We start from the raw sequence: 26,242 nt of genomic DNA on the forward strand, positions 1-26,242 counted from the left end.
AAATGAATGGGGGTGAAATCGAGATTTGGTGTCGTTTCTCCGCCATTTTGTGGCAGGCTTCGGTGGATATGGAGCCTAGGTAAAGCTTGGTGAAAAGGGAAGAGTAGAAAGTGGAGAGAAATTGAATGTTTCACTGGGAAAAGTGAATTTGAGTTTGGAGACACTGCCTGTGCAGGTATCGAAGTCTCCAGATTCTTGGTGTGCAGGGTCCTTAAGAAACTGATTTCTCTGGTTCAAGCAGGTGATGGATTGGAGGAATTCGAGCATAGATATTTGCAGGAGACCCTGCTGCAACGAATTAGTGGGTTGTGGGACATTTTTAAATATTTTTTCTGTCATGAATTTTGGAGGAAAGACTCGAAATGAGTGTTGGATTTGAATAAGATAATGGGGGAGGAAAGCCAGTGTGGAAATGGAACTTATCCTATCTCTTATGGTAAAACACCATAAGCACTCTACTTTCCCCGGACATCCCCTCGAGAGCCTGCACTTCCTGAATCTTCATCGGGAGCTTTTTCTTTACTTCAACGGTTCCCACGGCTTGCGCAACTCCCTCCAAAAAATCTCCGCGCGTTCGGTTGGCGGCGAGGGGAGGGAAAGGAACGGGGGAATCACGCGAGGGCGAAGCGTGCACGGGGCCGTCCGCGTGGCGGAGGACGGAGATGATAAAAGCTCGCGGTGAAGAGGATACGAGGCGTAGTGCTTGCTGCGGGTGCGTGACAGAAGGAGCTCTGAAGATGACCTCGACGACGATCGTTCATCTGTGGGTCGCCTGCGGCCTCCTGGCGATCGCAGCCTGTGAGTAAATCCTGAATAATCCGTCGGTGATCGTTCCAGCGAGAAAGTGAAACGTATATAGGATAACTTTTGCGGCAGCGCCCACGCGGGACCTGGGTTTGTGACGGTTCGTGCGGAAATGGACATTGTGATCGATTCTCGGAAGGAATTGGGCCTTACGGGGCCTGTTGGGGCCGCTTCTGTGATTTTTAGGGGGACTCTTGGGGAAAGATGGTTTGGTGATTGCAGGAGGGTGACTTGGGTTTGTAGGGGAATTGGTGGTAGTTTCTGGGCCTTGTTGGGGCCCAAGGGATAGTGGATTCTGTGGGTGTAGGAGTGGTGCCGGTTTTATGAAGTTTCTTGGTCTAACGATGGAGGGGACATCGACTTGGGAATGGATGAATATGGATAACAATTTTTGGGCCCTCTAGGGGCCCATATGGAGTTGCGTTGAGTTTGGATAAAAATAGTTATCCCCTTCTGGGTCTCCAGACAGTCCTACTATTACCTTCGGCTGAACCTTCCGAGGGGTTGATGATTCCATCCGGAGGACCCAGTTTCTCCCCCTTTAAGGCCCCAACAGCTTTTCCTAGTCACTTATTTTGCTATATGTATATGAGTGCTCTATGTCATTCCGTGGTGATGCCACTCCATTTATAGTTAGAAGGTTCATTAACTACAATTTTATTGTGGTCATCTTCTGGAGCTCCTGAAGTGGTACTACTTCATCCCCTGAGTAATACAGAGAAATTCTTGCTTCTCCTGTGACATTTCTTAGACGAGGGTGTGTTGTAGTGGCTCTGGAAGTCTTGATGGTTGTTTGAGCATTAGCTGAGAGTGGCATAGGCTCCGCTGCAAATGAGTGACGTTTTCTTACCCCTCTGAGTTTCCAGACGCTACTATCGTCTGCACAGTCCGTGAACACACCTAGGGGACCCAGCAGACTGCTATCATTTAAGCAAGCAGGGCTTCATTTTCTGAACAGTGCCCGGCATCGATTATCTGTCTTCAACAGTCCTGATTGAGAAGAAGGGGAGGCTTAACGAATTCCATTTGTGTTTACGTCCGTGCAACTCGCTCCGCGCCACCTCTCCACAGTCTGTAAAATTATCCAATCGACGAAAATAGTCGGGATTCGTTAAAATTCGTCGCGCACCGCGTTAAAGCTGCGCCATTGAAATATTCAGCGCTATCAGCGTCTGATTGCATCAGTTTGTCACGTGTTCCGCGGCATCCGTTCTTCGGCAACTATCTCCCTTTGATGATCAATGAAAATTGTTATCCTTCATCGAGGCATCGTCTTACTGTTCGCATTAATAATGATTTAATCGCCGCTGTGATCGATCCTTGTCATTGTTGGAGTTTAAAAGGTTCTCTTCTGGAAGCAACTCTTCGGCATCTCTATCTCTGCGATCGTGGTTGAATATTCAAATGCCTAGGGGGTGGAAGGAAGCTCTGATGTTTTATTCGATGGAACTGGAGGCTCTTAATTACTCAAACTGGAGGGCTCCAACTCCTCAAAAACTGGGAATTCCTAATTCTTCAATTTCGAGTACTCCAATTTGTTAAAATTTGGAATCCCTAAGTCTTCAAACTGGGGTGCCCCAATTCCTCAAATTGGAGATACCTAATTCCTCAAAATGGAGCGCCCCAATTTGTTAAAATTTGGAATTCTTAATTCTTCAAATTGGAATGCCCCAATTCCTCAAACTGGGAATTCCTAATTTCCCAAATTCAAAGGCTCCAACTCCTCAAATTGGGAATCCCTAATTTTTCAAATCGAGGTGCTCCGATTCCTTAAATTTGGGTGCTTCGAATCCCCAACTTGGGAGTACCCAATTCCTCGAACTGAATCCCCTCGAATTCTCAAACTTCTGACGCTTCGTCCCTCCCTTTCCCATCCCCTATTTCCTGAATATCCCCCGGTTCAGAAAGACGAGCACGCTTCCAGTTATCTCCTCGTAACTCGGTGATTTTGTAAGGGATTACATAAACGCTAGGGCGCCCGAGGGGAACCGTGACTTCCGGTAAAACGAGTGAACGAGCAACCTGTTTTGCCGATCCACAATCTAGAATCCACCGTGGCCAGTGGTTTCTAAAGGGGGGGAGGGGGGTAGGGGGGCAAGGAGGGACGTGGCAGAGGATGCTAATGCCGAAGACGACGCGTTCGCGGAGGTCAAATCGCATCGCCGAACTTTCTCCAAGGTTTTCAGCGTGAGCGTGTGCACGTGAAGGACCCATGGACCGGTTTCGTCTTCAAGGTGTTGCATTATGCAACGGGCCCGCGTTTCCCAATTGCGAGGTACACCTGCGAGGCTCGTCGAGGCTGCGTTCCTAATTAGTCGGGCCTCTGTTAAGGGGTTATACCTAGTCAGGCGACAAAAGAGAGGCGAATATTTGTGAATTTTTTTTGAAGAAGCGGAAGCATATATTTTTACAAAACTTTTTGCGTTTCAAAGAGCAACATTTAAAGAACATTTGGTAATTTTTTCGTAGAAAAATATTTACGTTTATAATAAAATAACAAGCGACATCCAAGAAGCCTTTTTAAAAATTTGGTTTTGCGGTGAGCACGTCCATTTGGAACCAGATTATCTAAAATAAAAAAAACAAAAGAGATTTCGTTAGTATGTTAATGTATCCTCTGATTAACGGAGGGAATTTCCGAAAGATTAATTTAAAATAAAATGGCGGCCATTTAAAGTTGAAGTCCTGATTTTTACACGAAAATATAAGGATTTCAACTTTAAATAGCCGCCATTTTATTTTAAATTAATCTTTCGGAAATTCCCTCCGTTAATCAGAGGATACATTAATATACTAACGAAATCTCTTTTGTTTTTTGATTTTAGAAAATCTGGTTCCAAATGGCAGTGCTCACCGCAAAACCAAATTTTTAAAAAGGCTTCTTGGATGTCGTCTGTTATTTTATTATAAACCTAAATATTTTTCTACGAAAAAATTACCAAATGTTCTATAGATGTTGCTCTTTGAAACGCAAAAAGTTTTGTAAAAATATATGCTTCCGCTTCTTCTAAAAAAATTCACAAATATTCGCTTCTTTGCGGCCGCCTGACTAGGTACAACCCCTTAACAGACACTTTAAAGTGATGGCTGATGGAAGTAGGGAAATGGGAAGAAGTTGGGGGTGGTTTTTCAGGAAGGAAGAAAATTTCGAGGGAGGGAAATTGGAGAATTGGAAAATCGAGGAAAAGGAAAATTGGGGAAAGGGAATTCAAGCATAGAAAAATTGGGAAAAGGAAAATGATGAATAGGAAATTCAAATAGAGAAAAGGAAAATTGAGTAAGAGGAAAATTTGAGAACTAGAGAATGTAGGAAAATCAAATGACGCTTTCGCTTCACAAACAGATCGATCGAGGCTCGACCCAAAACGGAATTTCCAAGCTTGTCAACGAGCTCGCAGAGCTGGAAAAATCTCTGAACCAAATTCCCACCGAAAAGCAAAACCCCAAACGGAACAATCCTACCCAAAAGTCACTTAAAAAAAAACCGACCAAAAATCCCCTGAAAAAGTACAGTTCACTGCTCCCCAGTAACCGAACCGCCTCGCCTCCGGAGGCTGAAATAAATTATCGGATTTCGTAAGCGAATGTCGAAACGTCGTCATGAAATACCGAGACAGGTGTTCGCGTCGCATGTCCGCCACTCTCGTATTTAAAATTAAGATTCACTTAATAGCTTCATCTTCACATATTCCTCGGAACTCCAACGACCGTTTCGTAACGGTCTTGCCGTTTTACTAAGAACCTCCAGCCACCCAGACGTTATCTCCCTCGCCGATCAATGACAAATCGACGCCTCAACGAAACTGTTTCCTCTGGTGGTTTCAGCATTGAGTCAGTATCAACGGCACCCAGGCTCGGGGCAGAACAATCTTCTGGATCACGGTGGACCTAACAGGCAGCAGCCCTCAGGGTCCTGCCCGGAGAAGAACGGTCGGTTTCCAGTCCCCTCGCAGTGCGACGCTTATATAGAGTGCATCGATGGCGTCGCCGAGGAGAAGCTCTGCCCTGAAGGGCTTCTCTTTAATCCAGAGGCCAGATTCAATTATCCTTGTGGATACCCAATAGATGTCGACTGCGATGGCAGGCCTAATCGACGTCAGTATTATCGGATTATCATCTTCTCTTTCAGTTTTCATTGGTTCTACTTCGCTGCATTATGTTTGCAGGTTTTACGGGGGATGATTTGACGACGGGTTGCGCGGGGTTGGGGTCACCGATTTCGTTTAAATTCTGGGGATGGTTAGTGAACAGTGTGTGCGACGCTGTGTCCAAATTTGGAGGAGAAAGAATGAGTACTTTGGGAGATATTGGCGTTCAAAGTTTACATTTTTTTGACCCTCGATATATGCACTCGCAAGCGAGCAATAAACCGGGACTTGGTTGTAGCGGCTGCTTGAATGGATTTATATAGAAATTCTAGGTGCACGAGTACATTCTTTCTGTTTTTTTTGTTTTATTTTATAATTGATTGTTTAAATGGGACTTTTTTTAAATTGTAGATACGGATGTGGAATTTTGAGTTTGGCGGCGTCCCAAAATTTTTGGTAGTGCGCACTATATGCTCGACATATTATCACACGTCTTATGCAAGATTTAAGCAAATCTGTGGCCCCCAAATTTGCCAACCCCCTTAAAATTGAGAAGAATCAGTTTGAGATTTTCACTTAAATTGCGTTGATTAAAACTAAAGTGGGGGTGGTGAAATTTTGAATTTTACACGAAATACTAGATTCGGCTATTGGAGGGTAGAATAAAATTTGAAATTTCGAAAATAGTAGTGGAAACGAGACTGTGAAACTGAACCACCCTGAAATAAGTGAACCAATTAGTGCTAGCACAGTGAACTTTACAAATTACAATAATTAACCACCCCGTTCTACCCTACGAGCACCCCACCCCTTCGCAAAATTAATGTTCCATTTTAATTATCTAGAACCACCCCAGCCAACCAACGACTGCCCTCACCAGTACGGTTACTTCAAGGTCGGGGATACCCAACGCTGCGGCCAATTCATGAACTGCGCCGACGGCAGGGGTTACGTTTTCGATTGTCCCGAGGGGTTGGCCTTCAACCCTGAGAGTTACCGCTGCGACTGGCCAGATCAAGTTCCCGACTGCGACGCAGAGTGTAAGAGGATCCCAACCCCTCGTGCTTTATTTCCTTTAAATCAAACCAAAGCAGATTTGTCGAGTCTACTACGACTTTTCAAATTTTCGACGAACTTCCCTTCGCATTACAGAGAAAATACTCGAGTTTCAACTGCACCAAATTATTATTCTTTTAACGAGAATTATTACAGCTTAGGCTTTATAAACTCCCCCAGTAAAACTCGCTAAAATTAAACTCTCCCTCGAACGCTAACCCTTACCTCGTATAACAAGCAGAAGGGGTTGAAAGTTCAGCTTACATCGAATCACCCTTCTCCACATAAAAGTAGTTACAGTTCACGAGTTGCGAATTTTTTTTTTTCGGCCAACTTTTTAAACTCCAGTTGGATATTTTATATTTTGTTACTCGGGGTTTTGTTAATTGCAAAATTGAGGCAGATGTTGGAGGTAGGGTGCGGAGAATTTAATTAAGGATGAATTTTCAGGACTTCAACGAGGTTGTCGAGCAATTTTTGGTATTTCATTGCAGCGTTCCTCGGCTTCCGGTGCCCGGAAGACAACCAGAGGTCGCTCTTCGGCGGGATCCAATTCTATCGCAGCAACAACGACTGCCAGCACTACTACGTTTGCGTGAACGGCAGGCCGCGACTGCAAAACTGCGGCGAGGGGAACGCGTTCAACGAAATTATCAATTCCTGCGACGCCGCGGAAAACGTCACAGGGTGGTAAGAGGATTTTCCATGAGTTCCTTTTGAAGAGAACGAGCCGCAAGGGTGGCTCGGTTTCCGTTGCCTCGTCAGGCTTCAGCTACTTTCTGCAACAGAAAAAGTCAGAAAATATTCATGTTAGTTGGTGGTTCAATATAAGTCGTATGATTTTTTTAATGAGTAGCCATCATTTTTTTTTTAGAATTTTGTGTTACTTTTGGAAATATATTTTTGGAAGTTAATTTCGTAGATATTGATTACAGGATTCTTTTTTTGTATATTTTTTTGGAGGGGTGATTGATTGAGTATATTGAAAAATATAGTTTTTGGGGTGTTTTTGGGGAAGATATTTTTGGAAATTGATTTTGTAAATATTGATAATACATTTGTTTTCTTTTTATTCTTTCTTAAGGGGGAGGGTTGATTGAGCAGATTAAAAAATGTAGTTTTTGGAATTTTTTGAGGAAGATAGTTTTGGAAATTTATTTTATATAATAGGATTCTTTTTCTTTTCTTCCTTTTTTTTTTGATTCTTGGGGGAAAATTGAAGGAATATATTGAGAAATATAGTTTTTAGTATTTTTTCTTAACTTTTCTTGGTTGTTAATTCGATTTTTGGAATTTTCCAGCGAGCCACCGGAATCGTCGCTGTTGAACGAGCAAAGGAAGCGGTTTTAAGACAAGGCCCTTCCTCTGATCCTTAAAGTTCCAGTCACCTGCAGCGGAAGAGACACTATTTATCAGAAATCTTATTTTATCTACTTGCTCGAGAATAGACTCTCGAATTTCATCGAGTAGTTGACGAAATTCCCAAGACAAAGATGGATGAAAATGTAATTATTGTACAATTTGTTAAATCTCCTTTTACTACATATATTATAAAAAAAAATGGAAGAGAAGGAGAATATTCGACGCTGCCATTAATTAACGCTGTAAATATTTACTTATTAAGTCGATATTTGTTGAGAAAATTATTTAATACAAACCTGTATAATTTCATCAATTTTGCAAATAAAATTGTACGATAAATAATGAAAACATTTAAGACAAACAGAAAATGAAAAGACGATTGAAAGCTGCGAAAGGAGGGGTGCAGAATTTTGGATACTTTTTTTTATTATTATTATTACTTGCATTGTACACGTGATTTCGTATTAATTTTTTAGTTTTACATCAAACACACGCGAGCAGTATTTCATCCCTAACGCACAGAGAGCTCTGGAGGTACAATATTTCCCTCGAACACTTAGCTTTCCCGGTGGAAATGCTCTTAGGGTGCTAAAAAACGTTCACTTTCACGATAAAAACGGCGGCGAGCCCCGAATCAAGCTGACGCGAGAACCATTTTGAGCAGAATTCGGCTTCGAGGGTGTAATCCGTGGGAAAAACGCGAAAGTGGGGCTGCCAATTGAAAAATATTCAAAAATCTTTGTAAAACTCGAATCGATAGTGAAAAATACTATTGCGGAGGCGAAAATAGCCAAAGTGCACAGTTTCTCGTAGAAAATGCAGCGGTTGGTCTCAGCATTGTAATTTAATAATACTCACTGGTGGAAATCTGTTTGCGAAACGGAACTCCTACAAAGTGTAGAAAAATACCTGAATTTAAAAAAAAAAAAAAAATTAAAGCGCAAGACATGTTTAAAGCAAATAAATCGCCCCGTTTACTCGGTGACCTGGAAACTTGGACAAATTGCAGAATATTAAATCGATGCTGCATACTGATGCTGCAAATTAAAGAGCCATATTTAATGACTGCAAATCAGTGAATTTCACCTCCACAACAATGATATGTTTAATTCATTACATCCTTGAATAATCGTTTCGTTAAATAAACCGCCGCACGATGATAAGAATAATTTATAATACACAGGAGGAGGGAAAGGAAAACACGAAGAGGATAGTGGACGAGGAATATTTTACAGTTCTTAAGCTAAGAAACAAGCGACCCGCATTTTACAGAAAGTTCACTTACGAGATAAAATTGACGACAAAGTATTTGTGGGCCGTGCTCGACGAAAAATCACCCTCGCGCATTAACCGATAAATATTTTATCTTAAAACACTCGAACTGCCCATTTTCACCCTCATTGGACCCTCGTTCCGCGTCGAATATCGAGGAAAGGAAATGGTAAATAAAATAGTTCGATCATTACCATTTTAATTACCAACGTTTCCTCGATCAGCAGATTAGATAACTCACCATTATCCGCGAGTGTCTCCCGTCATCGCTCCAAAGTCCCAGGAATATTTCCTGCGCGTTGCATTGTCAACAGACTCGCGTGGAATCAAGCAAAGTGCAGCGACGATACCAATCAGAAATGCAGATGATAATTGAAGCGCCGGCGACGGAACGACTCCGGCGAATCGATAGCGACGGGAAGAATGCACGTGGAGGATTTTTCGTCGGCGCGCTTTGTACGGTGCAAGCTGCACTTTCCACTGCACTCGATACAATATCGACATCCACTCACGCATCTGCACCCACGCGCGCGGACAAGCGCGGACGACCGTGCGGAAGCATCCATCTGTTGGTAACTTACACGCGATTAAATTACTCGTAATAAAAGATAAACGATCCACGGCCCAGGCGAACCCGTTAATCCGGATCGATCGAAGCCAGATGTGTTTCAAACAGCGAGAACGTGATGCATCCGAGGCGAGAAACGAGCGAGTGCGTTTAAATTCTGGATGGTCTCAATCGGAAGGGTTAATTAGTAGGCGATCCGGATTATCGAGTTTCATTTCGCGTAGCTTAAAGGTCTGAAAATTTAGATACGGCGAGCCTGGTCGACACATACTGACTAGAGATGGAAATTTTGAGATCAAAACAGGAATCCGGATTAACGGGTTCGTCGTCTAGATGGCAGAATTCGTGGTCCGGATGATCGAGTTCGTGGCTGGGACCAACGAGACACGGTTCAGAGTAGTCTACACGCGATCCGGATTATCGAGTTCCGGGTAAATTACAGTCGAAGTAGAGGTAAGTCGACGCGTGCTGATCCGAGGTGGAAATTGTGAGATCAAAACGTGAATCCGGATTAACGGGTTCGTCGTCTAGATGGCAGAATTCGTGGTCCGGATGATCGAGTTCGTGGCTGGGACCAACAAGACACGATTCAGAGTAGTCTGCACGCGATCCGGATTATCGAGTTCCGGGTAAGTTACAGTCGAAGTAGAGGTAGGTAAATTAAAAGTCCCTCGTGGGAACCCTTTCGTCCGGAGCCACCCGAGACGTCTGTCCCGCGGTCCGGATTAACGGGTCCCGCTGCGGTTGCGAGCGTGTAAAAAAATAAATATCAGACGCGACTAGTCCGTTTCGAAGTTCTGCTAGCTTTCAGGTCACGAGGAGGACGCGCATTCCCATTCTCACGTAGCGCGTCGTATTTTGTTTTTCCAGCTCGGAAAACGATCGTTAACTCGGCGCATATCGGGCGAGAAATGTGCACCGAATCGCGGGGAAGATCGGCGCTCGGAATAATTCCGAGCGTCGCTCACGCTGGACCCTGGTGCAGATTGTGCAGCTCGTACGCAAGGTGACAGCACTCCGAGTCGCTCCAACGGTGATGGTCCCTCACCCTGTCGACGTTCGCCCCTGTGCACGGCGTGGCCTCCGAGACCTGGATAAAAAATGCACCAAGTCCTCTCGATATTAATAAAATGGCACAAAGTCGCTTAGGGCCGAAAGTTTCACAGAGACGCTATGGAAAATGAGGCGCAGCTCGCAAAGGAACAGTCTCGAAAATTCTGACTTCAATGAAGCTTCGTGCGAAGGTGGAATATATATATATTTTTTTTTCTCACTTTGAAGTAATTATTTGCAAGTTAGTAACGAGGAATGGCACGTCGGAGGGAAGGATTTTTCTCCACGGTTCAGAGAATGTTTTACGATAAAACTTTTTTTTATATTTTATAGGGTGAACGAAGGGTGGGTGACGCTGCCAGGGTGAAGCGTGTATGCACTCACGTTGGAGCAGAAGGAAAGTAACGACTGATCCGTATATTTGCTGTAGAGGGGCGACGTGTGACTCGCCTGTTGACTCTGATTACCCGGAAGTGCACTCTGCCCGTTCCCGGTGATTTCCAGGTAGCCTCTGCTGCTCGCTAGACTACCTCCTCGCGTGCCAATATCTGAAAAATAACCACCCTCCACCTTTAATCGGAGCCTCCACGTGTCGACAATCGTTAGGACGCGCATATACCGGTTGAAATTCAGGAGGAACGGACGGAGAAATTGGATGAAGTCTCGCCAAAGGGGGTGCAGTTGAAATTATAAAGAAAATGGGGTGGTTAGAGTTTTCGTTTTTAAATCGAAAGATTTTTCGCAACACCTTTCTGAATCTCTCCAAAGAATATTTCACTGGTGGCAGAATTTTCACGGGGGTGGGATCAAGGGTGCACCATTTTCACCCCCTTTCTGCCGCAGGGGTTTGATTAATTGTAACGGTGGCTGAATAAAATTAAAGACACGCCACCCAGAAGTTTCATGAGAATTAATATCTCGCTGGAGGAAGTGTCCCTTTCACCCTCCACCATCCCTCTGACGAGGGTGGTCTGTAATACAGAAGACGAATGGGGTGTGATCGATCTTGGCCGAGAAATTCTGGAAAGTGTGGATGGAATCGCGGTGGATATTAGAAGGAAAGGAATGTTTTCGTTCCACTGGGTGCGGATTTACTTTAGGGGGTGGGAAATATCGAGGGGCGATTTGTCGACGAGAAACTCCACGAAGTGGTGGATCGCTTCGCTTCGGTTGTGTGCACGAGATGATTAGCACAAATGGAAGTTAAAAATGGATTATCTTGTGGCGGTTAATCGGGTGGTCGGGAAGTTAGGGAAGTAGATGTTTGAGGGGTTGGAGGGGTAAATATTTGATGGGAGAAAATGGGTGCAGAAAGTGGAACGTTGGTATGAAAGTTTGAAGGTTTCAAAATGAGAAACAGGGGGTTGGCATATTTGTTTGCCTCTACAGTTGTTAAAACTGAATGAAATTGAGGAGGAAATTTGTAATTCGTAAGGAGGGGTGGATTGATACTAATTCGTGGTAGAATAATTTAATAAAAATCAAGATAATAGCTTGTTCCACATTGTATTAGTGGAAAATAATTGAAAAGGGGTAAATCTACAATTTGTAATTAATTATAAATTACTAATATAGAACAGCTTCTTTAATTATTTATAACTTCTTCCATAGTTAATGCGATACAAACGATCTAAAATCGAACGTTACCCTTAAGAAACTCCAGAAAACAGTTCGCAGAATCAAAATTCCCCCAGGAATTTTTCGAAAAAGAAAAATTTCGATCCTCAAAATACTGTGAAACTCGATTGAATAATTTCAAACCAAAATGCCCAATAGACATAACAAAACACAAAAATACATGGAAACAAGTATGTGCCCACAGAAATGGCTACTTGAAGATGAAGCGAAGCAGGCGTACCGCTCGAAAGGAGGACAGTTAGTAGCTTAAGCGAGAGGCACACAGCAGAGGATTAGGATAGATTAGGACACCTTGTGTACTCGCCATCGAGTGGGTGGAGCGTCGAGCCTCCCTGCCATGGAAAAAGCAGAGCCAAGGGTCCCACCATCGTGGCCTCTTCGAATGTCTGCCAAGTTTAGACGCGTTGCAGCTGCAGGTGCTACCGGAGTGTGTCGACGGTCTAGAGATCCATCTTGTGTTGAAACGGGGCAGCTTCTGGCTTCGAATCGCTCTGGACACCTCGGTGCGAACTTCGCCGTTCAGGAAGCAGTACAAAACGGCTACGAAGAAGCCCTGGAAACAGGGGAAAGAGGAACCACGCGGTTATTCGTTGTGGTTGCGGTTGGTAGGAGAAAAAATTTGGGGTGGATGGTGGATTTCGGGGAGGTGGAGAATTTGGGGGTGTGTTGAGAAGAAATTAGGGGTGGGTGGTAGATTTTGGGGTGGTGAAGAAGTTGGGGAAAAATGGGGTGGATGGTGGATTTTGGGGAGGTGGAGGATTTGGGGGTGTGTTGAGAAGAAATTAGGGGTGGGTGGTAGATTTTGGGGTGGTGAAGAAGTAGGGAAAAATGGGGTGGATGGTAGATTTTGGGGAGGTGGAGGATTTGGGGGTGTGTTGAGAAGAAATTAGGGGTGGGTGGTAGATTTTGGGGTGGTGAAGAAGTAGGGAAAAATGGGGTGGATGGTAGATTTTGGGGAGGTGGAGGATTTGGGGGTGTGTTGAGAAGAAATTAGGGGTGGGTGGTAGATTTTGGGGTGGTGAAGAAGTTGGGGAAAAATGGGGTGGATGGTAGATTTTGGGGAGGTGGAGGATGTGAGGGTGTGTTGAGAAGAAATTAGGGGTGGTGGTAGATTTTGGGGTGGTGAAGAAGTTGGGAAAAATGGGGTGGATGGTAGATTTTGGGGAGGTGGAGGATTTGAGGGTGTGTTGGGCAGAAATGGGGTGGATAGCTAATTTTGAGAAGTTGAACTTGGGGCTGTATTACAGTACAAATTGGTTGGAAATGCAATTGAAGAAATGTGGAAATGAAATTGAGATGTTGAGAAGAAATTATGGGAATTTGAATCACACGAAATTCCTTTGGGAAGACATTTGAGAAGGGAGGGAACAGGAAAATGGGAGCTCTGGACTTAAAAAAATTAAATCGAAGAAAACTGAATAGTTAGGAAGAAGAAACTTCGATATTATAACTGAAGAAGTAGATCAGGGATCACAGAAAACGATATTGCAGCTGAAGAATACTAATATAATAATTGAAGACCATAAATAAAGAAAGTAAACAGTGAGAAGAAAGGCACTCAAAGACGAGCTTTGAAAAGCCCACAATATCAACCCTGAAAAGAACGAACTTTAAAACTAAATATCAAAGGAGGATGACAGCATAAGTTACCTGAAAAGATGCAAAGAATTGGTCGCAGAATAGCCACACAATCTCCACAGTCTCGTTCACCCCGATGCTATAAGACATCCCCAAGAAAACAGTGTAATGGACCCCAAAAAGTGGCACCAACACCAACGTACTCTTCGCCCATCTCCTGGAAAACGTGACATGTTTCTAATGGGTAATCTTCTTGCAGTGGTATCAGCACCAGTAGTTGCCCAGAGGGGACAGTTCCCAGGCGCCATTGGAAAGTGGGTTAAGTAACATTATTATCTAGAAGTTGTTGATCAAGAAGAAACTTACTTGTATCTCTGCGTCTCCTCTGAAACCGTCGACTTCAGCTTCAGCAAGAGCACCCTGACAATGTTGACGAACAGGACAAAGTTGATCTGTAAAATTCGAGGTCGGGGGATGCTGGTTTTACCGAGGAATTGTAAGTTATGTACTTCTTTGCTGTTGCTGAAGAAGCTGCAAAATTCTTTGAGGACTCGTAAAGGGGTTTTAACTGGAGAAATGTGTACATCTATCGAGGCACCTCTTCGCTAGCTTTTAAATGCTTTAAATGTTGAAGTTTGATATAGTTTGGCAGGCAGAACTATCGTCTCACCAGAATCGACAGCATCGTAGGCACTCGAATGAGAAGAAAGAGGTAGGAACTTTCGTGAGTGGTCCAGCAATACGTGTTCTCGAGTGTCACCCTCGCCACGATCCAGCAGGACACAAATATGGCTGGCAGGCCTGAGAACCAGTACCAATAGGGCTACGTAAAATGCTTGAGAAGAATAAGACTGAAGCAAAGGTTTCCCCAGATGATAGTGTGTGACTACCAGTGACTCCAAGTATTTAAATTAAAAGACCATTGAAAATATTCTGTTGCATATTGAAAATACTACATCACCAAATTTAATACTAATCGTCAAGATTACACTTGTTAAAATGGAATTTTTTGAGAAGCTAATTCTAAGTGATGAATGCCTCTTCATCTCAAGGAAGAGTGATTTCAGCACCGAGGCCATCTCGAGGGTGACTCACCCCATCCAAGGCACACGTAACCAGCGATACTAGAGCTGACGTCGGTGAACAGTGCCAGGAACACCAGGTTGTGTAAGTAGAGGCCCTCCATGAGGATCCAGAAGTAGTTGGCCAGTATGAAGTACTGCCACAGGCTGGTGAACGCTTTGCAGAGCCAGCTGCTCTCCTTTTCGTCCACCAGCCAGTAGGTGTTGCCGTTTCTGATCATCATGTCCGAGGCGAGGGCGATGCCAGAGACGAACAGAAAGTCCTTCATGAGGGCCATGAAAGCCCTGAGCATGAACGAGGCGAACAGATGCAAGTGGAGCATGTTCCTCGGGCACCTCAATTTCCTACGTCCAATTCGGGAGAAACTTGGAGTAGTGATCCGAGGTTTCGGCGATTAGACATCGGTGAATACTTTCGTCGTCGTTGAGTGGAGGGTGGAGTGATGGATGGACGGCTTTTTTGGAGGAAGGGATGTCCCATGGGGAGGTGTTCAGAAGCTTGGGTACTTGAGTATTCGAGTACTTTGGTGTTTGGGTATTTGAGTACTTGAGTATTTGAGGGATTCGGAATTTTGGGAGCTGAGGAATTTAGGGACTTGGGAACTTGAGTACTTGAATACTTGAGTACTTGGGTGCTTGAGTACCCGAATACTTCAGTACTTGAGTACTTGGGAGCTTGAGTATTTGAGTACTTTAGTACTTGAGTACTTGAGTACTTGAGTACTTGAGTACTTGAGTATTTGAGTATTTGAGTGCTTGAGTATTTGAGTACTTGGATATTTGAGAGATTCGGAATTTGGGATTTGAGGAATTTCGGGACTAGCGAATTTGGGGGCTTGGGGATTCGGTTGCTTGAGTACTTGGGTGCTTGAGTACTCGAATACTTGAGTACTTGAGTACTTGGGAGCTTGAGTACTTGAGTACTTGAGTACTTGAGTACTTGAGTGCTTGAGTATTTGAGAGATTCGGAATTTGGGACTAGCGAATTTGGGGGCTTGGGGATTCGGTTGCTTGAGTACTTGGTATCATAGGATCTGGGAATGCAAGAATTTGAGAGATACTAGGTACTTAGAAATATTGGCAATTGAGAATCGTGGTACTGGGTAATACGGAAATTTAGGGATATGTAAATTAAGCTAATACTTACTTGATCACAGCTAAAATGAAAAACGCGACGACCAACGTGAAAAAGGAAACGGTGTATCCAACTTTCGAAATTGTCTTCACTATGGGAAAGAATTTCTGTAATACAATTCGTTACAATTAGATTGCCCGCAAAGTAAAGGGCAATTCAGCGAACTCACAATTATTTTACAAACGAACAGAGGGGAACCGAACCCATAATTTCATCGATAAACTTTCGTCCTCGCTGTAAACAGGAGACAAGCTAATTACCCTGAAACCGTTCTGAATAATTTCGAAATATTCTCCTCGGTCGCAATATTATAAACTCTATAATATAACAATGTATCAGGGAACTTCAAGAACGGTTCTTGTAAATTATAAAATAAGTATTTCCAACGTCCACCTGTGGGCACGGAAGAAATCGATGGCGATTGAAACTTTCCGAAGGAAACAGCGAGGGAATAATGGAAACTGTCAGAGGAATGTTTAATCATTGCCAGCAGGCCTCTATTTTCTTTCTTAAAAACCTTTGACGTCATTGACATAATTCCCATCGATTTCCGCTAGCCGCAACAGTGCCAGCTTCCTTGGGGAGTTGCTACATTTCCCGTAATTTCCTTGCTGGCTAACAAGTTTCTCCCGATGAGCAACTTAAAATACTAAACTGACATCCGAGAATTAAACACGAGGCACTCTGGAAGCACCGATGCCTATTCAATTATACTTCGTGCTTCATCAATTATTATTTCTGGTGAATCTTCACTTTCATGATTTTATCTCCTGTTCGAATTAATAATTATGAATTTCCAAGTACATGAGTAGGTATTCAAGTATCCAGATATCCAAGTACTGAATTTTCAGAGTACCACATTTCTAAGTGTCCGAAGCTTTAATAGAATCCAAATATGTATTCAAGATTTCAGATACCTAATTTCCCAAATATTGGAGTATCCAAATAGCAAAACGCCCGGAGTCTCGAATTTTTAAAATCCTAAGTTTCCAAATTCATCGACTCGCAACTACTCAGTTCCTCGAATTCTCTAGTTCCCAATGCCCCAATTCTTCAACCTCCTAACTCCCCAATTTCCAAAACTCAAAAAATTTGAAATTCCCCAATTCTCAGATTCAAAATTTCCAGGTTCTCAAATATTTAAACTCCTAACACCTAAATTCTTGAGTCTTCGAGCCCTTAAATTCATCATCCCTTAGAATCCCACCACCCCTGAACCTTTATACCAGAATTATTTAGGATAGAGTCCAATCCTGCCTTTCCCCATCAAAATCATGAAATACAGGGACACTTAGGTGTCTACAGCCCTTTGCCCTCATTGGACGTCCTTTTAGCTGACAACCCCTGTCGAATTGGATCATTGGAGTGGGTATTTACCTTAATGAGGGTGTCGTTGTTCTCCTGGCTACCGGTCACCGTCACCAGAAGAGTAACTAATGGATCCTTGAAGCACTGGCTGTAGTTACTCCAGGCGCGGTTGGTGCCATTATTCCAAAACCACTGGCCATCCAGCATGCACTGTCTCGACGCGTTCGCCTGAACAAATGCAAGTTGCATGGTGCGAGTGGAATACAGATAAAGGAGAGGAACAACGTCCGGGCCCAGTGGAACGCGCGATTCAATAATTCTCTTAGAGCTGATTCGATGAGATGATGGTGGGTGAGATTTTGAAGGATAGGATCGCAGGTATTGTAGTCGTGGATTATGCCTGGGGATTAGATGGATCGTTTGATCAATTTGGAGGAATATGAGGAGAGGTGGATGATTGAGTTGAGTGTGGGGGCATTGAGGGAAGGAAACCACTGAAAATGGGAAAATGGGAAATGGGTAATGGGAAAAGGGAAATGGGAAATGGGAAATGGGAAATGGAAAAATGGGAAATGGGAAATGGGAAATGGTAAATGGGAAATGGGAAATTGGAAAATGCGAAATAGGAAAATGGGAAACGGGAAAGTGGAAATGGGAAATGGGAAATGGGAAATGGGAAATTACTAACTAGAAAAGAGGGAAATAGAAGAGAGAAATATATGGGAATATAGAAATTGGGAAGAGGGGAAACGAGGAAGAGCGGTAGTAGGAAAGTGGGAAAATGGGAAAATAAAGAAATGGGGAAGTGGCAAAAGGGAAAGTGGGGATGTAGGGAAACGGGGATATGGAGAAACAGGGAAATAGGAAATGAGATAAAGTAAATTGGGAAATTGGGAAATGGTGAATGAAGAAATGGGAAAAGGGAAAATGGTAAATGAAGAAATGGGAAAAGGAATACACAGAAATTACAGCATTTACTTTCAGAAAATCATAGGTGTTGAGGTAAAATCAAATATTTTGCCCCTCTCTGAGAAATGCAAGTGATGAATACACAGTTTTGATGGGGGTTTCATTTCGACAGTGGACTAGTAAAACTGAGAAGTAGAAGAAGAAAAAGGAGAAGAAGCAGGAGTAATATAAAATGTTGTATAATAAACAATTGATATGTGATCTCACTGTGGCAAATAAAGTAAAGGAAAGTCAGCAATGTCAGCATACAACTCTGAGAACTACAAGTCGATTTCAACAAGAGAAAAAGGAAATGATTTCCAATGATGTGGACCGAAGAAAAGAAGAAGCACATTACAATGGCATACAAATATGAAATAGTGCGAAGATGAGACAAAATGGAGGCTTCATACGACTTCAATCGTTACCTGGTCATCGAACCCAGCGATATAAGATGGACAGCGTAAAATGGCGAGATCTCCAGGTGCAGTTGATGGCCAGCATAATATTTCATCCCAAACTTCTGGACACCAGCCTGTTTCATAAAAATTTTTGCTCTTTACACACCAGGAATATTTTTTACATTCTCTTATAACACCTTTCTTCGCGTGGTCCTAAAATATTATTAATGTAATAATTTCACTCAAATTTTAGGAGCCAAACATGCTTTTTATGAGTAGCTGTATCGCTGTCGTTACACTCTTAACATTTTTCTTAAGTTCATAAATTTTGCGAATTCAATTATTAGTGGGTAATAGACACATTTTAAACAAATACAGATTTTTTCTTTTCTCAAGTGGATTGAATGATATTTTCAGTGTTTCCCTGGCATTTGTGGAAAATTTATTACAAAGTGCAGAGTTTTCTGCTCATTCTTCCTTTCATTAGTAAATGAAGTTTTGATTTATCCCCTTGGACGTTGAAGAACAAAAGAAATTTCCCGGCGAGAACGGTTCCCGCAATGAATGGATTAACGAGTCTGTCGACGTGACCATTCATGTTTCATCTGACAATTGTGATGTTTTATTTATCACGACAGGACTGCTGGCCCTTGATATTTCAAAATTTGAACGTTGACATAGTGTCCCTCGTTTTTCGCGCCGCCATGAAAGGAACGTGTGTACAAAAACAATCCAAACACCGAAACGTTTGAATCACAAGTTTCCGAATATCTTGAATTTTAACTCATCTGTCAAGTAGAAAAGAATTTTGAAAGAATTTTTAAGAAGTTTGAGTTTTGTGGTATTTAAGATCCTGCTAGAATATATAAAATTCATATCACTATTTCGCAAGTGTTGATAAGTTTCTAAGTCCTCCAAAACTCAAACACCTGAATTTGTAAGTCAGAGTTTCCTAAGTCCCCAAATTTCTAAATAAATGCTGACATTCCTAAGTTCACAAATTTCCAACACTTTCAAATTCTCAAGTCCCAAAATTCCAAAAAGCTCCCAAGTTCTCACGCAACCAAATTCACAAGCTCCCCCAAATTTCTAAGGCCACCAAATTCTTAAGTCCCAAAATTTATTATTCACCAAATTCTCATGCCCAAAAATTCCTAAGTCCCAAAATTCCAAAGCTCCCAAGTTCTCACGCAATCAAATTCACAAGCTCCCACAAATTTCTAAGGCCACCAAATTCTTAAGTCCCAAAATTTATTATTCGCCAAATTCTCATGCCCAAAAATTCCTAAGTCCCAAAATTCCAAAGCTCCCAAGTTCTCACGCAACCAAATTCAGAAGCTCCCACAAATTTCTAAGGCCACCAAATTCTTAAGTCCCAAAATTTATTATTCGCCAAATTCTCATGCCCAAAAATGCCTAAGTCCCAAAATTTCTAATTCCCCAAATTTCCAAGCCCCCACATTCCCAAAACACTGAGGTATCCAAATCCCAAAATATCGAAGTCCTCAAATGCCAAAATCTTCAACTCTTCCAAGTTGAAAACTCATTATAACTGCACAGTGCAAACCTCGCTAAAATTGTCGAAAAGTCGACTGCCAGGAGACGACTGGCAGTATGGAATTTTGATTTCGTAATTTTCGTCGTGGAGGACCGGAAGAAGGCCGCGCGTATCGGTAGGTCGACGATATCGGCGAACGCATTTCTATAAAACCACTTTTTTCCTGGCTGGAAAAAAGCCGACTGTGAGAAACGTGACTGTTGCCTCGTTCAATTCGCGGAAAGTTTCCCCGTGAAAAGCCATTTTCCAGCCAACGAAACGAAGATTTCATTGCGGATTTTTATCGCGCCCTACGGAAATTCCGCGGAGAACGATTCCTCGTAACTTTCTAACTATGTTAACGAAAAATTTTCCTTCCCAACAAGAAGCTCAAACATTTTTCTCGGAGACCAGAATCTTGCAAAATAAATGTTGAAGCTAAAGAAAAGTTACGAGATGACCTACCTCTCTGAAATAAATTTTCAAAATCTCAAGTGTTTGTGGGTCATTATCGAAATAATACAGAAAGCGAAAAAGGGAAATGGCAAATACGTTCGAGTACTCTGTTTTGACGGAGAAATGAATTTGTTCCTTATATTGTCGGAATAAACATTGGAAATCGTTCCCGTGGACCTGTGGGGCTTGTAATTTGCAATTTTCTTTAGATCGGGTTCGCTACTCGGCGATTCTAAAGTTAAATGGGGATTATGTAGAACTGTTCAGCAAGGAAATGCTCACCTGGGGAAAAAGAATCTCCTCTTTGTTAGCGAGGCATTTTAGATCACGTCCCTACTTTTCCTTTTCTTTTTAGAATTAATCACAGTGATACCAATCGTTTCTCTCCATATTATTTAACTGTTTAAACGTGGGCAACTTGTGCATACACAACGTCGATGGGGAACTGTAATTAACGAGGAAGAAAAATGCTTAAAGAATGAGGCGAATAATTATAATCGACGGGGTAGATGGAATCTCATTAAACGAGGCTAATTTCTAGCAGTCATCCACCCCATTATTCTTCAACGAAGGGGTGAAATGTGCTAGGCAATAGACGACCTTCGTGCAATCGATTTTTCATTATCCGTCTAGCATCGGGATGTGCCTGCTCTCACTCCATGCTTTATAAATCAATTACTACTGCGTCCTTTGTTCCCTTTTTCCACTTTATTAGCTATAACGGGTTTCCTCAAAGGTGGCCAAGAGTCGACGATTTCTCCATAAAGACTCCCTTCAAAAGACTCCTGGAACATTCTGAATCCATCTCTCGTTCCACTTGTTCAAATTCCAAAACTGAAAATTCTAAATTCCGAGTTCCAGATTTAAAATTTAAAATTTAAAATTCCAAATTCCAAATTCCAAATTCCAAATTCCAAATTCCAAATTCCAAATTCCAAATTTAAAATTTAAAATTCCAAATTCCAAATTTAAAATTTAAAATTCCAAATTTAAAATTTAAAATTCCAAATTTAAAATTTCAAATTCCAAATTTTAATTTTCAAATTCCAAATTTTGAGTTCCAAATCCCAAATTTCAAGTATCAAATACCATATTCTAAATTTAAAATATTCAAGGACTGAATTTTTTAAAATTCAACTTTGTCACAAAAGTCTCTCCCCCCCTCTTCAGGGTAATTTACTATAAAGTACTTTATTTCCACTTTTTTTCTGATTCGAGTGAAGCTGGGTCAGCTCTGTCCCAAAAGTAGCAAAAACCGCGACAGCTCCGGCACTTATCGGGGTCACCCCGTCGCGTTAATGTCAAATCTATGGTCCTGCATTTTCCGAGTTTGACGGCGGCCATGCCAAAGTTACAGGAATAGGAATCCATTAAGACTCGGCTGTGTGTGCAGCGGAAAATCACATTTAGGCATTTGCATGCTCATCAAGCGCGGCGGTTCACTTTTGCGTTTCTGCCACTTTCCGCGGCCTATCACATCTCGAGACAGCGCGCAGGCGGAATCTCCTGTCTGCCTGTCGTGTCCGTCGAACTAACGAGACCAAATTGCATTTTACACGACTTTCGCTTGAATAATATTCCATTACGCAATCGCCTAGTGGAAGTTTACTATTGGGAACGGTCTGGGAAGACCGACAGACGCTGCGAAAAATTTCACGGTTTTCCGTCGTGTATTTTGCCTGCCCATTTGTTAACACAGCCATGTTTCGTATGCAAGTCACGTTTTCCTGGTTTGAAAGCAGGGGGATTTTGATGGTTCCAACAAGCTTCTTCCTTTGGGCATTATGAGAGGAATTTATGGAGGCAGAAACCAGAACCCAGTGACAGAAACCAGATTTGGAAATATTAGAGGTGTTTCCCGTAGTGATGGTTAACCTAGGGATGTTGCAGGGGCTGATGGGAATTTCAATGTAATGAAAAATTGCAACTTGGGGAATTTATGGTCCGCGCGGTAGTAAGGGAGGATTTTACGTCGAAAAAACGAGAGGAAGTGAGAATTTTTTACAAAGTTTATAGATCGGGATTCGAACCTTGGCCTCTCTGGTGGAAATCAAGTACTCTATCCACTGGGCTATGGGAACACTCGTGTTTTAGTGTCTCATTTTGCTTATATTACGAGCAAGGCTGACTTCTTCACGTTGGAGAAAAATAGGGCAATGTATCGTTATAATAAAAATGTCACTGTGTTCCTGGAAGCTTCCTCTACAAAATGTGCATCCTGAATTGTGAATGAACTTCGAAAACATCCCAGAAAAAAATCAAACCTATCACCCGTACTCTACGAACTCCGAACACCAGTGTTGAAACTTTATTTTTTTTAAACGTTATCGAGAACACTACACCATTTGCAGAAATACACATTTGATAGGGGATAGTTCAAGGAACAGAGTGGTATTTTTTGTGATAAGATTGCGTAGGGCACAATTTCTACACTGTAGCAATGAAATAGCCAAAATACTCGATTGTAGAATCAATACTCCATTGGCTCAGGGTGTAACGCACGAGATTGCCACCAAAGTAGCCGGAGTTCAAATCCCATTAGGAGTCCATTCCCCAGGAATTTCCAATTTCTCTCGCTTTTTCTCCGCTAAACTTTCCCCAAATCCCCCCACAGTCTCAAACATTCCAAATCTCCGCCAATTTCCTTTTCAAACACTATAATTCCTTTCCGATTTTCCGGGGTGACGGCCACGGGAAACCCAAGCCCCCGTCGGCAAATGCGATACGAAATACCTTTGAACTTGCAATTCAATCCATCCCACCATCATCATCCTGTAAATTCCCCAGCATGTAAGGCAGCTTTGTGGTGGAATCATCAAAATCCCAACCCCGTTCGAAGCCGATGAAAGGGCGGTTTGGGGGGGAAGGAAGGTCGTGTGTGCGGTACCGTTCCACGGTCCACGTGATTAATAATTACACGATCGGTTCAGGCTCGTTTGATCGCTGCGAAACATGATATTATCGAATGGCAGGGTTCGAATGGTTACATGCGAATTCCACGAATTCGCGTAACAATAATGGAGAAATGATCCCCAGTGGTTTGCTTGTACAGCAAACATAGAATATATTCGAGGGGTGGTTTGCAGGTAAATTCACTGAAACTTGGCGAAAATCCCACCCTTAAATTCCAAAGTCAACGAGGACCCCCCAGAGTTGCATGAAATTAATTAAATCTGGCAATTAAAAGCAATGGGGAATGGTGTGTGTTATTGCGCGCTGGTGATACGGGGAAAATTTCTGCAAAAGTTGGGGAGAATTCATAGAATTCCCAGGGAAACGTCGTCGACGAACTCTGCACTACAATATCGAATGTCTCGTTGCGATAGTATTCTCTGCTCGCTAATTGGATGAAACAACGTGAATTAAAGCGGGGAACTTAAGTCCCCGGTGCAATATGCCGCGATTTAATCGGGACAAGATGGAGTCGGCGGCTTCTTTGAGCTGCGAACTCTGTTGAGGACCCGAGTGCTGATTAGTGATAATTAATAACAACTTTATTAATAATAAGCTCATCTCACCTCCGCCTAAGCGGCCTCGTTAGTGTCATATAACTAAGTCGTATAACTATAACTAAGTGTGGGTGAGTTTAATTGTAATCTAATCGCATATTTCTGTTTCCTACTTTTTTTATAATTGTGCTGCGATTGGAATTGAACAAATGATTATTTTTATGGTAGCTTGCTTCGTGAATTTCTACTCGATTTTGATGACAGAAGTGTTAAGTGAAATTAAAATGTAGTATTTTGATATTTAGTAAAACAGAATTCTTCTAGTGAAAATGTGAATGTTAATTTTCAAAGTATTGAGATTGAATAATAGTTTAAACGAATTTCTGCCACGTTCAGTCTTTATCATTTTTCTATCAACGCAGAGGCCTTTATAGTCCATTAAAACAATTTTCCAACGACAAAAGAGCCCACGCATTCAATTATCACAGGAGCCATAGAGTCTAATGGGGTGTGGTCCGTTCTAAGTGCTTGAAAATTCCATTTTCTGCTGGTTTTGTTTAAACTGGCCAAAATGTACTCACCAGACATGGAAATGTTCCCTTTGTGACAGTGATCCGCCTGCATCTTCAATGTACGGTTCTGGATGTCGGGGTTGCTGGGGTTGTTAAAGTCAATATCCTCCTGGAAAAATAAAAAATTATCCTCACTTCAGAAATAACTAAATAAATTACACAAAATCACTGGATGTACTTTGGTCCCTCAAAAATTTGTTAAAAATCACATTTTACCAGACTGTCCCTAGAAACGTGTGAAAAATAATGGGAAATATTTCAATTTCCCTAGATATTTTGTTACCCACAACTTAAAATGCGAAGTACTCCTCAATTTACAAAAAAAATCATATTATTGACCAGAAATTCATTTCTAAGGTGCTGTTTGATGTACCAAGATTTTAATACCCCCATCTTGAGGGGTGCTTCGACGTATCCAACGACTTTGCGTCCACATTAAAGTGAAACAGTACTTTTGGTGATGAAACGACGATGGGTCTTGTGAATCTCTAGGAAGCAGAATAAATTTGCTAACCGATGGCTGATCAGGTTCTACTTTGTAGATGGAAGGTTCTGGAGTTGATGCTCTATGGACAGTGAGCAATGTGGCCCTCGAAGATGGAGTCTGTTCTCGATAGGAATCGTAAAGATGAAAGAACAGTGTCTGGCTTTTTCTTCTGGGTCGATTCGATTTATTTGGGTCTCGTGGTTTAGGCTTCCGGCACTCTTGGCCTATTTTTCGACGGCTTTTGTTCTTAGGTCGGGCTGTTCGATGTCTGATATATTCTGACGTGTCTGTGGGTGACAGGGGATCCTCTCGAACGAGGTGGAAAGTATGCTTGCGGTGGCAGAGATTTGGTATTTTAGAATTCTTTAATTTCCAACTTAGTGTATTCTCAGGTTGTCGAGCTTTAAAACGTCTATATTCTTTAAGCCCCTACATTGACATGACCCCAGATTTGTAAGCCCTCAAATTCTCAAGATATAAATTCCTAAACCTTCCAAATTTCTAAACACCCCAAATTCTTATGATCTCAAATTTTCAAAGCTCCCAAGTTCTCAAATCCTCAAATTCTCAAGCCTCCACATTTTCATGGCCCCAGATTTGTAAGCCCTCAAATTCTGAAGATATAAATTCCTAAACCTTCCAAATTCCTAAACACCCCAAATTCTTATGATCTGAAATTTTCAAAGCTCCCAAGTTCCCAAATCCTCAAATTCTCAAGCCTCCACATTTCCATGGCCCCAAATTTGTAAGCTCTCAATTTCTCAAGTTATAAATTCCTAAACCTTCCAAATTTCTAAACACCCCAAATTCTTTTGATCTCAAATTTTCAAAGCTCCCAAGTTCCCAAATTCTCAAATTCTCAAGCTTCCACATTTCCATGGCCCCAAATTTGTAAGCTCTCAATTTCTCAAGTTATAAATTCCTAGACCTTCCAAATTCTTATGATCTCAAATTTTCAAAGCTCCCAAATTCTCAAGCCCCCCAGTTCCTAAACCCTCAAATTCCTAAGCCCATTTTTCAAAGCTCCAGATTCCCAACTCCCTCAAGTTCTCAATCAACCAAATATCAAAGCTCTCCAATTCCCAAGCCCCCAAATTCCCCAATCCCAAATTTAAAAATTCTAAATTCCTAAGTTCCCGAATTTAAAAATTCTAACTTCCTAATCCCCAAAATTTTAAAGCTCCAAATTCCCAATACCCCAATTTTCAAAGCCTCAAATTTCTAAATTCAAAAATGTCCACGCCCCAATTTTTTCCAGCAATAATTGATGGGAAAACGGAAGCTAACGCTGCGCTGTTACAGAATTCGCGTGTTTCGCATAACTTGCTGTCGGTTCCCGTGGATCCCCGCCGCTCTCCAACGATTTTGGTGGCAAAAGGCGGCACAAAGTGGAGCCCATCGCTACATCAGTGCAATTTACCGAGCAGTTCGTGATAACATACAACAGG

General features: G+C 42.2%; 2 protein-coding genes across 5 annotated transcripts in view; one reads left to right on the plus strand and one right to left on the minus strand.

Moving 5' to 3' along the window:
• Positions 1-647: 647 nt before the first annotated feature.
• LOC143377398 (protein obstructor-E) lies at positions 648-7,645 on the plus strand. The gene is made up of 5 exons (XM_076828609.1): positions 648-798; positions 4,630-4,899; positions 5,738-5,932; positions 6,443-6,638; positions 7,250-7,645. Exons 1-5 carry the CDS (start codon positions 663-665, stop codon positions 7,296-7,298), a joined length of 846 nt encoding a protein of 281 aa, XP_076684724.1. The 5' UTR covers positions 648-662; the 3' UTR covers positions 7,299-7,645.
• Positions 7,646-7,710: 65 nt separating this feature from the next.
• LOC143376850 (parathyroid hormone/parathyroid hormone-related peptide receptor) overlaps positions 7,711-26,242 on the minus strand; it is a 38,207-nt gene continuing 19,675 nt past the window's right edge. Inside the window, exons 3-13 of one of the 4 annotated variants that reach the window (XM_076827593.1) lie at positions 24,317-24,416; positions 18,321-18,427; positions 17,014-17,172; positions 15,649-15,743; positions 14,515-14,852; positions 14,090-14,220; positions 13,786-13,871; positions 13,492-13,636; positions 12,133-12,394; positions 10,588-10,751; positions 7,711-10,240 (exon numbers count right to left, since the gene is read on the minus strand). In XM_076827593.1, the coding sequence (XP_076683708.1) occupies positions 10,115-10,240; positions 10,588-10,751; positions 12,133-12,394; positions 13,492-13,636; positions 13,786-13,871; positions 14,090-14,220; positions 14,515-14,852; positions 15,649-15,743; positions 17,014-17,172; positions 18,321-18,427; positions 24,317-24,416 (1,713 nt within the window). In that variant the 3' untranslated portion in view covers positions 7,711-10,114. Of the gene's footprint in view, positions 10,241-10,587; positions 10,752-12,132; positions 12,395-13,491; positions 13,637-13,785; positions 13,872-14,089; positions 14,221-14,514; positions 14,868-15,648; positions 15,744-17,013; positions 17,173-18,320; positions 18,428-24,316; positions 24,417-26,242 lie in introns of those variants that run through there. The other 3 variants (XM_076827592.1, XM_076827594.1, XM_076827595.1) reach the window with 3 other exon arrangements.

The sequence above is a fragment of the Andrena cerasifolii genome, chromosome 15 (assembly GCF_050908995.1).
Source record: "Andrena cerasifolii isolate SP2316 chromosome 15, iyAndCera1_principal, whole genome shotgun sequence".
Classification (NCBI taxonomy): Eukaryota; Metazoa; Arthropoda; class Insecta; order Hymenoptera; family Andrenidae; genus Andrena; species Andrena cerasifolii.

Bases quoted from the DNA above. Each gene is read 5' to 3' on its own strand.
- LOC143377398 (XM_076828609.1), top strand. From the start codon at position 663: ATGATAAAAGCTCGCGGTGAAGAGGATACGAGGCGTAGTGCTTGCTGC. The intron at 4,900-5,737 runs GTCAGTATTATC...TTAATTATCTAG, and splicing joins CGATGGCAGGCCTAATCGAC to AACCACCCCAGCCAACCAAC. The intron at 6,639-7,249 runs GTAAGAGGATTT...GGAATTTTCCAG, and splicing joins GCGGAAAACGTCACAGGGTG to CGAGCCACCGGAATCGTCGC.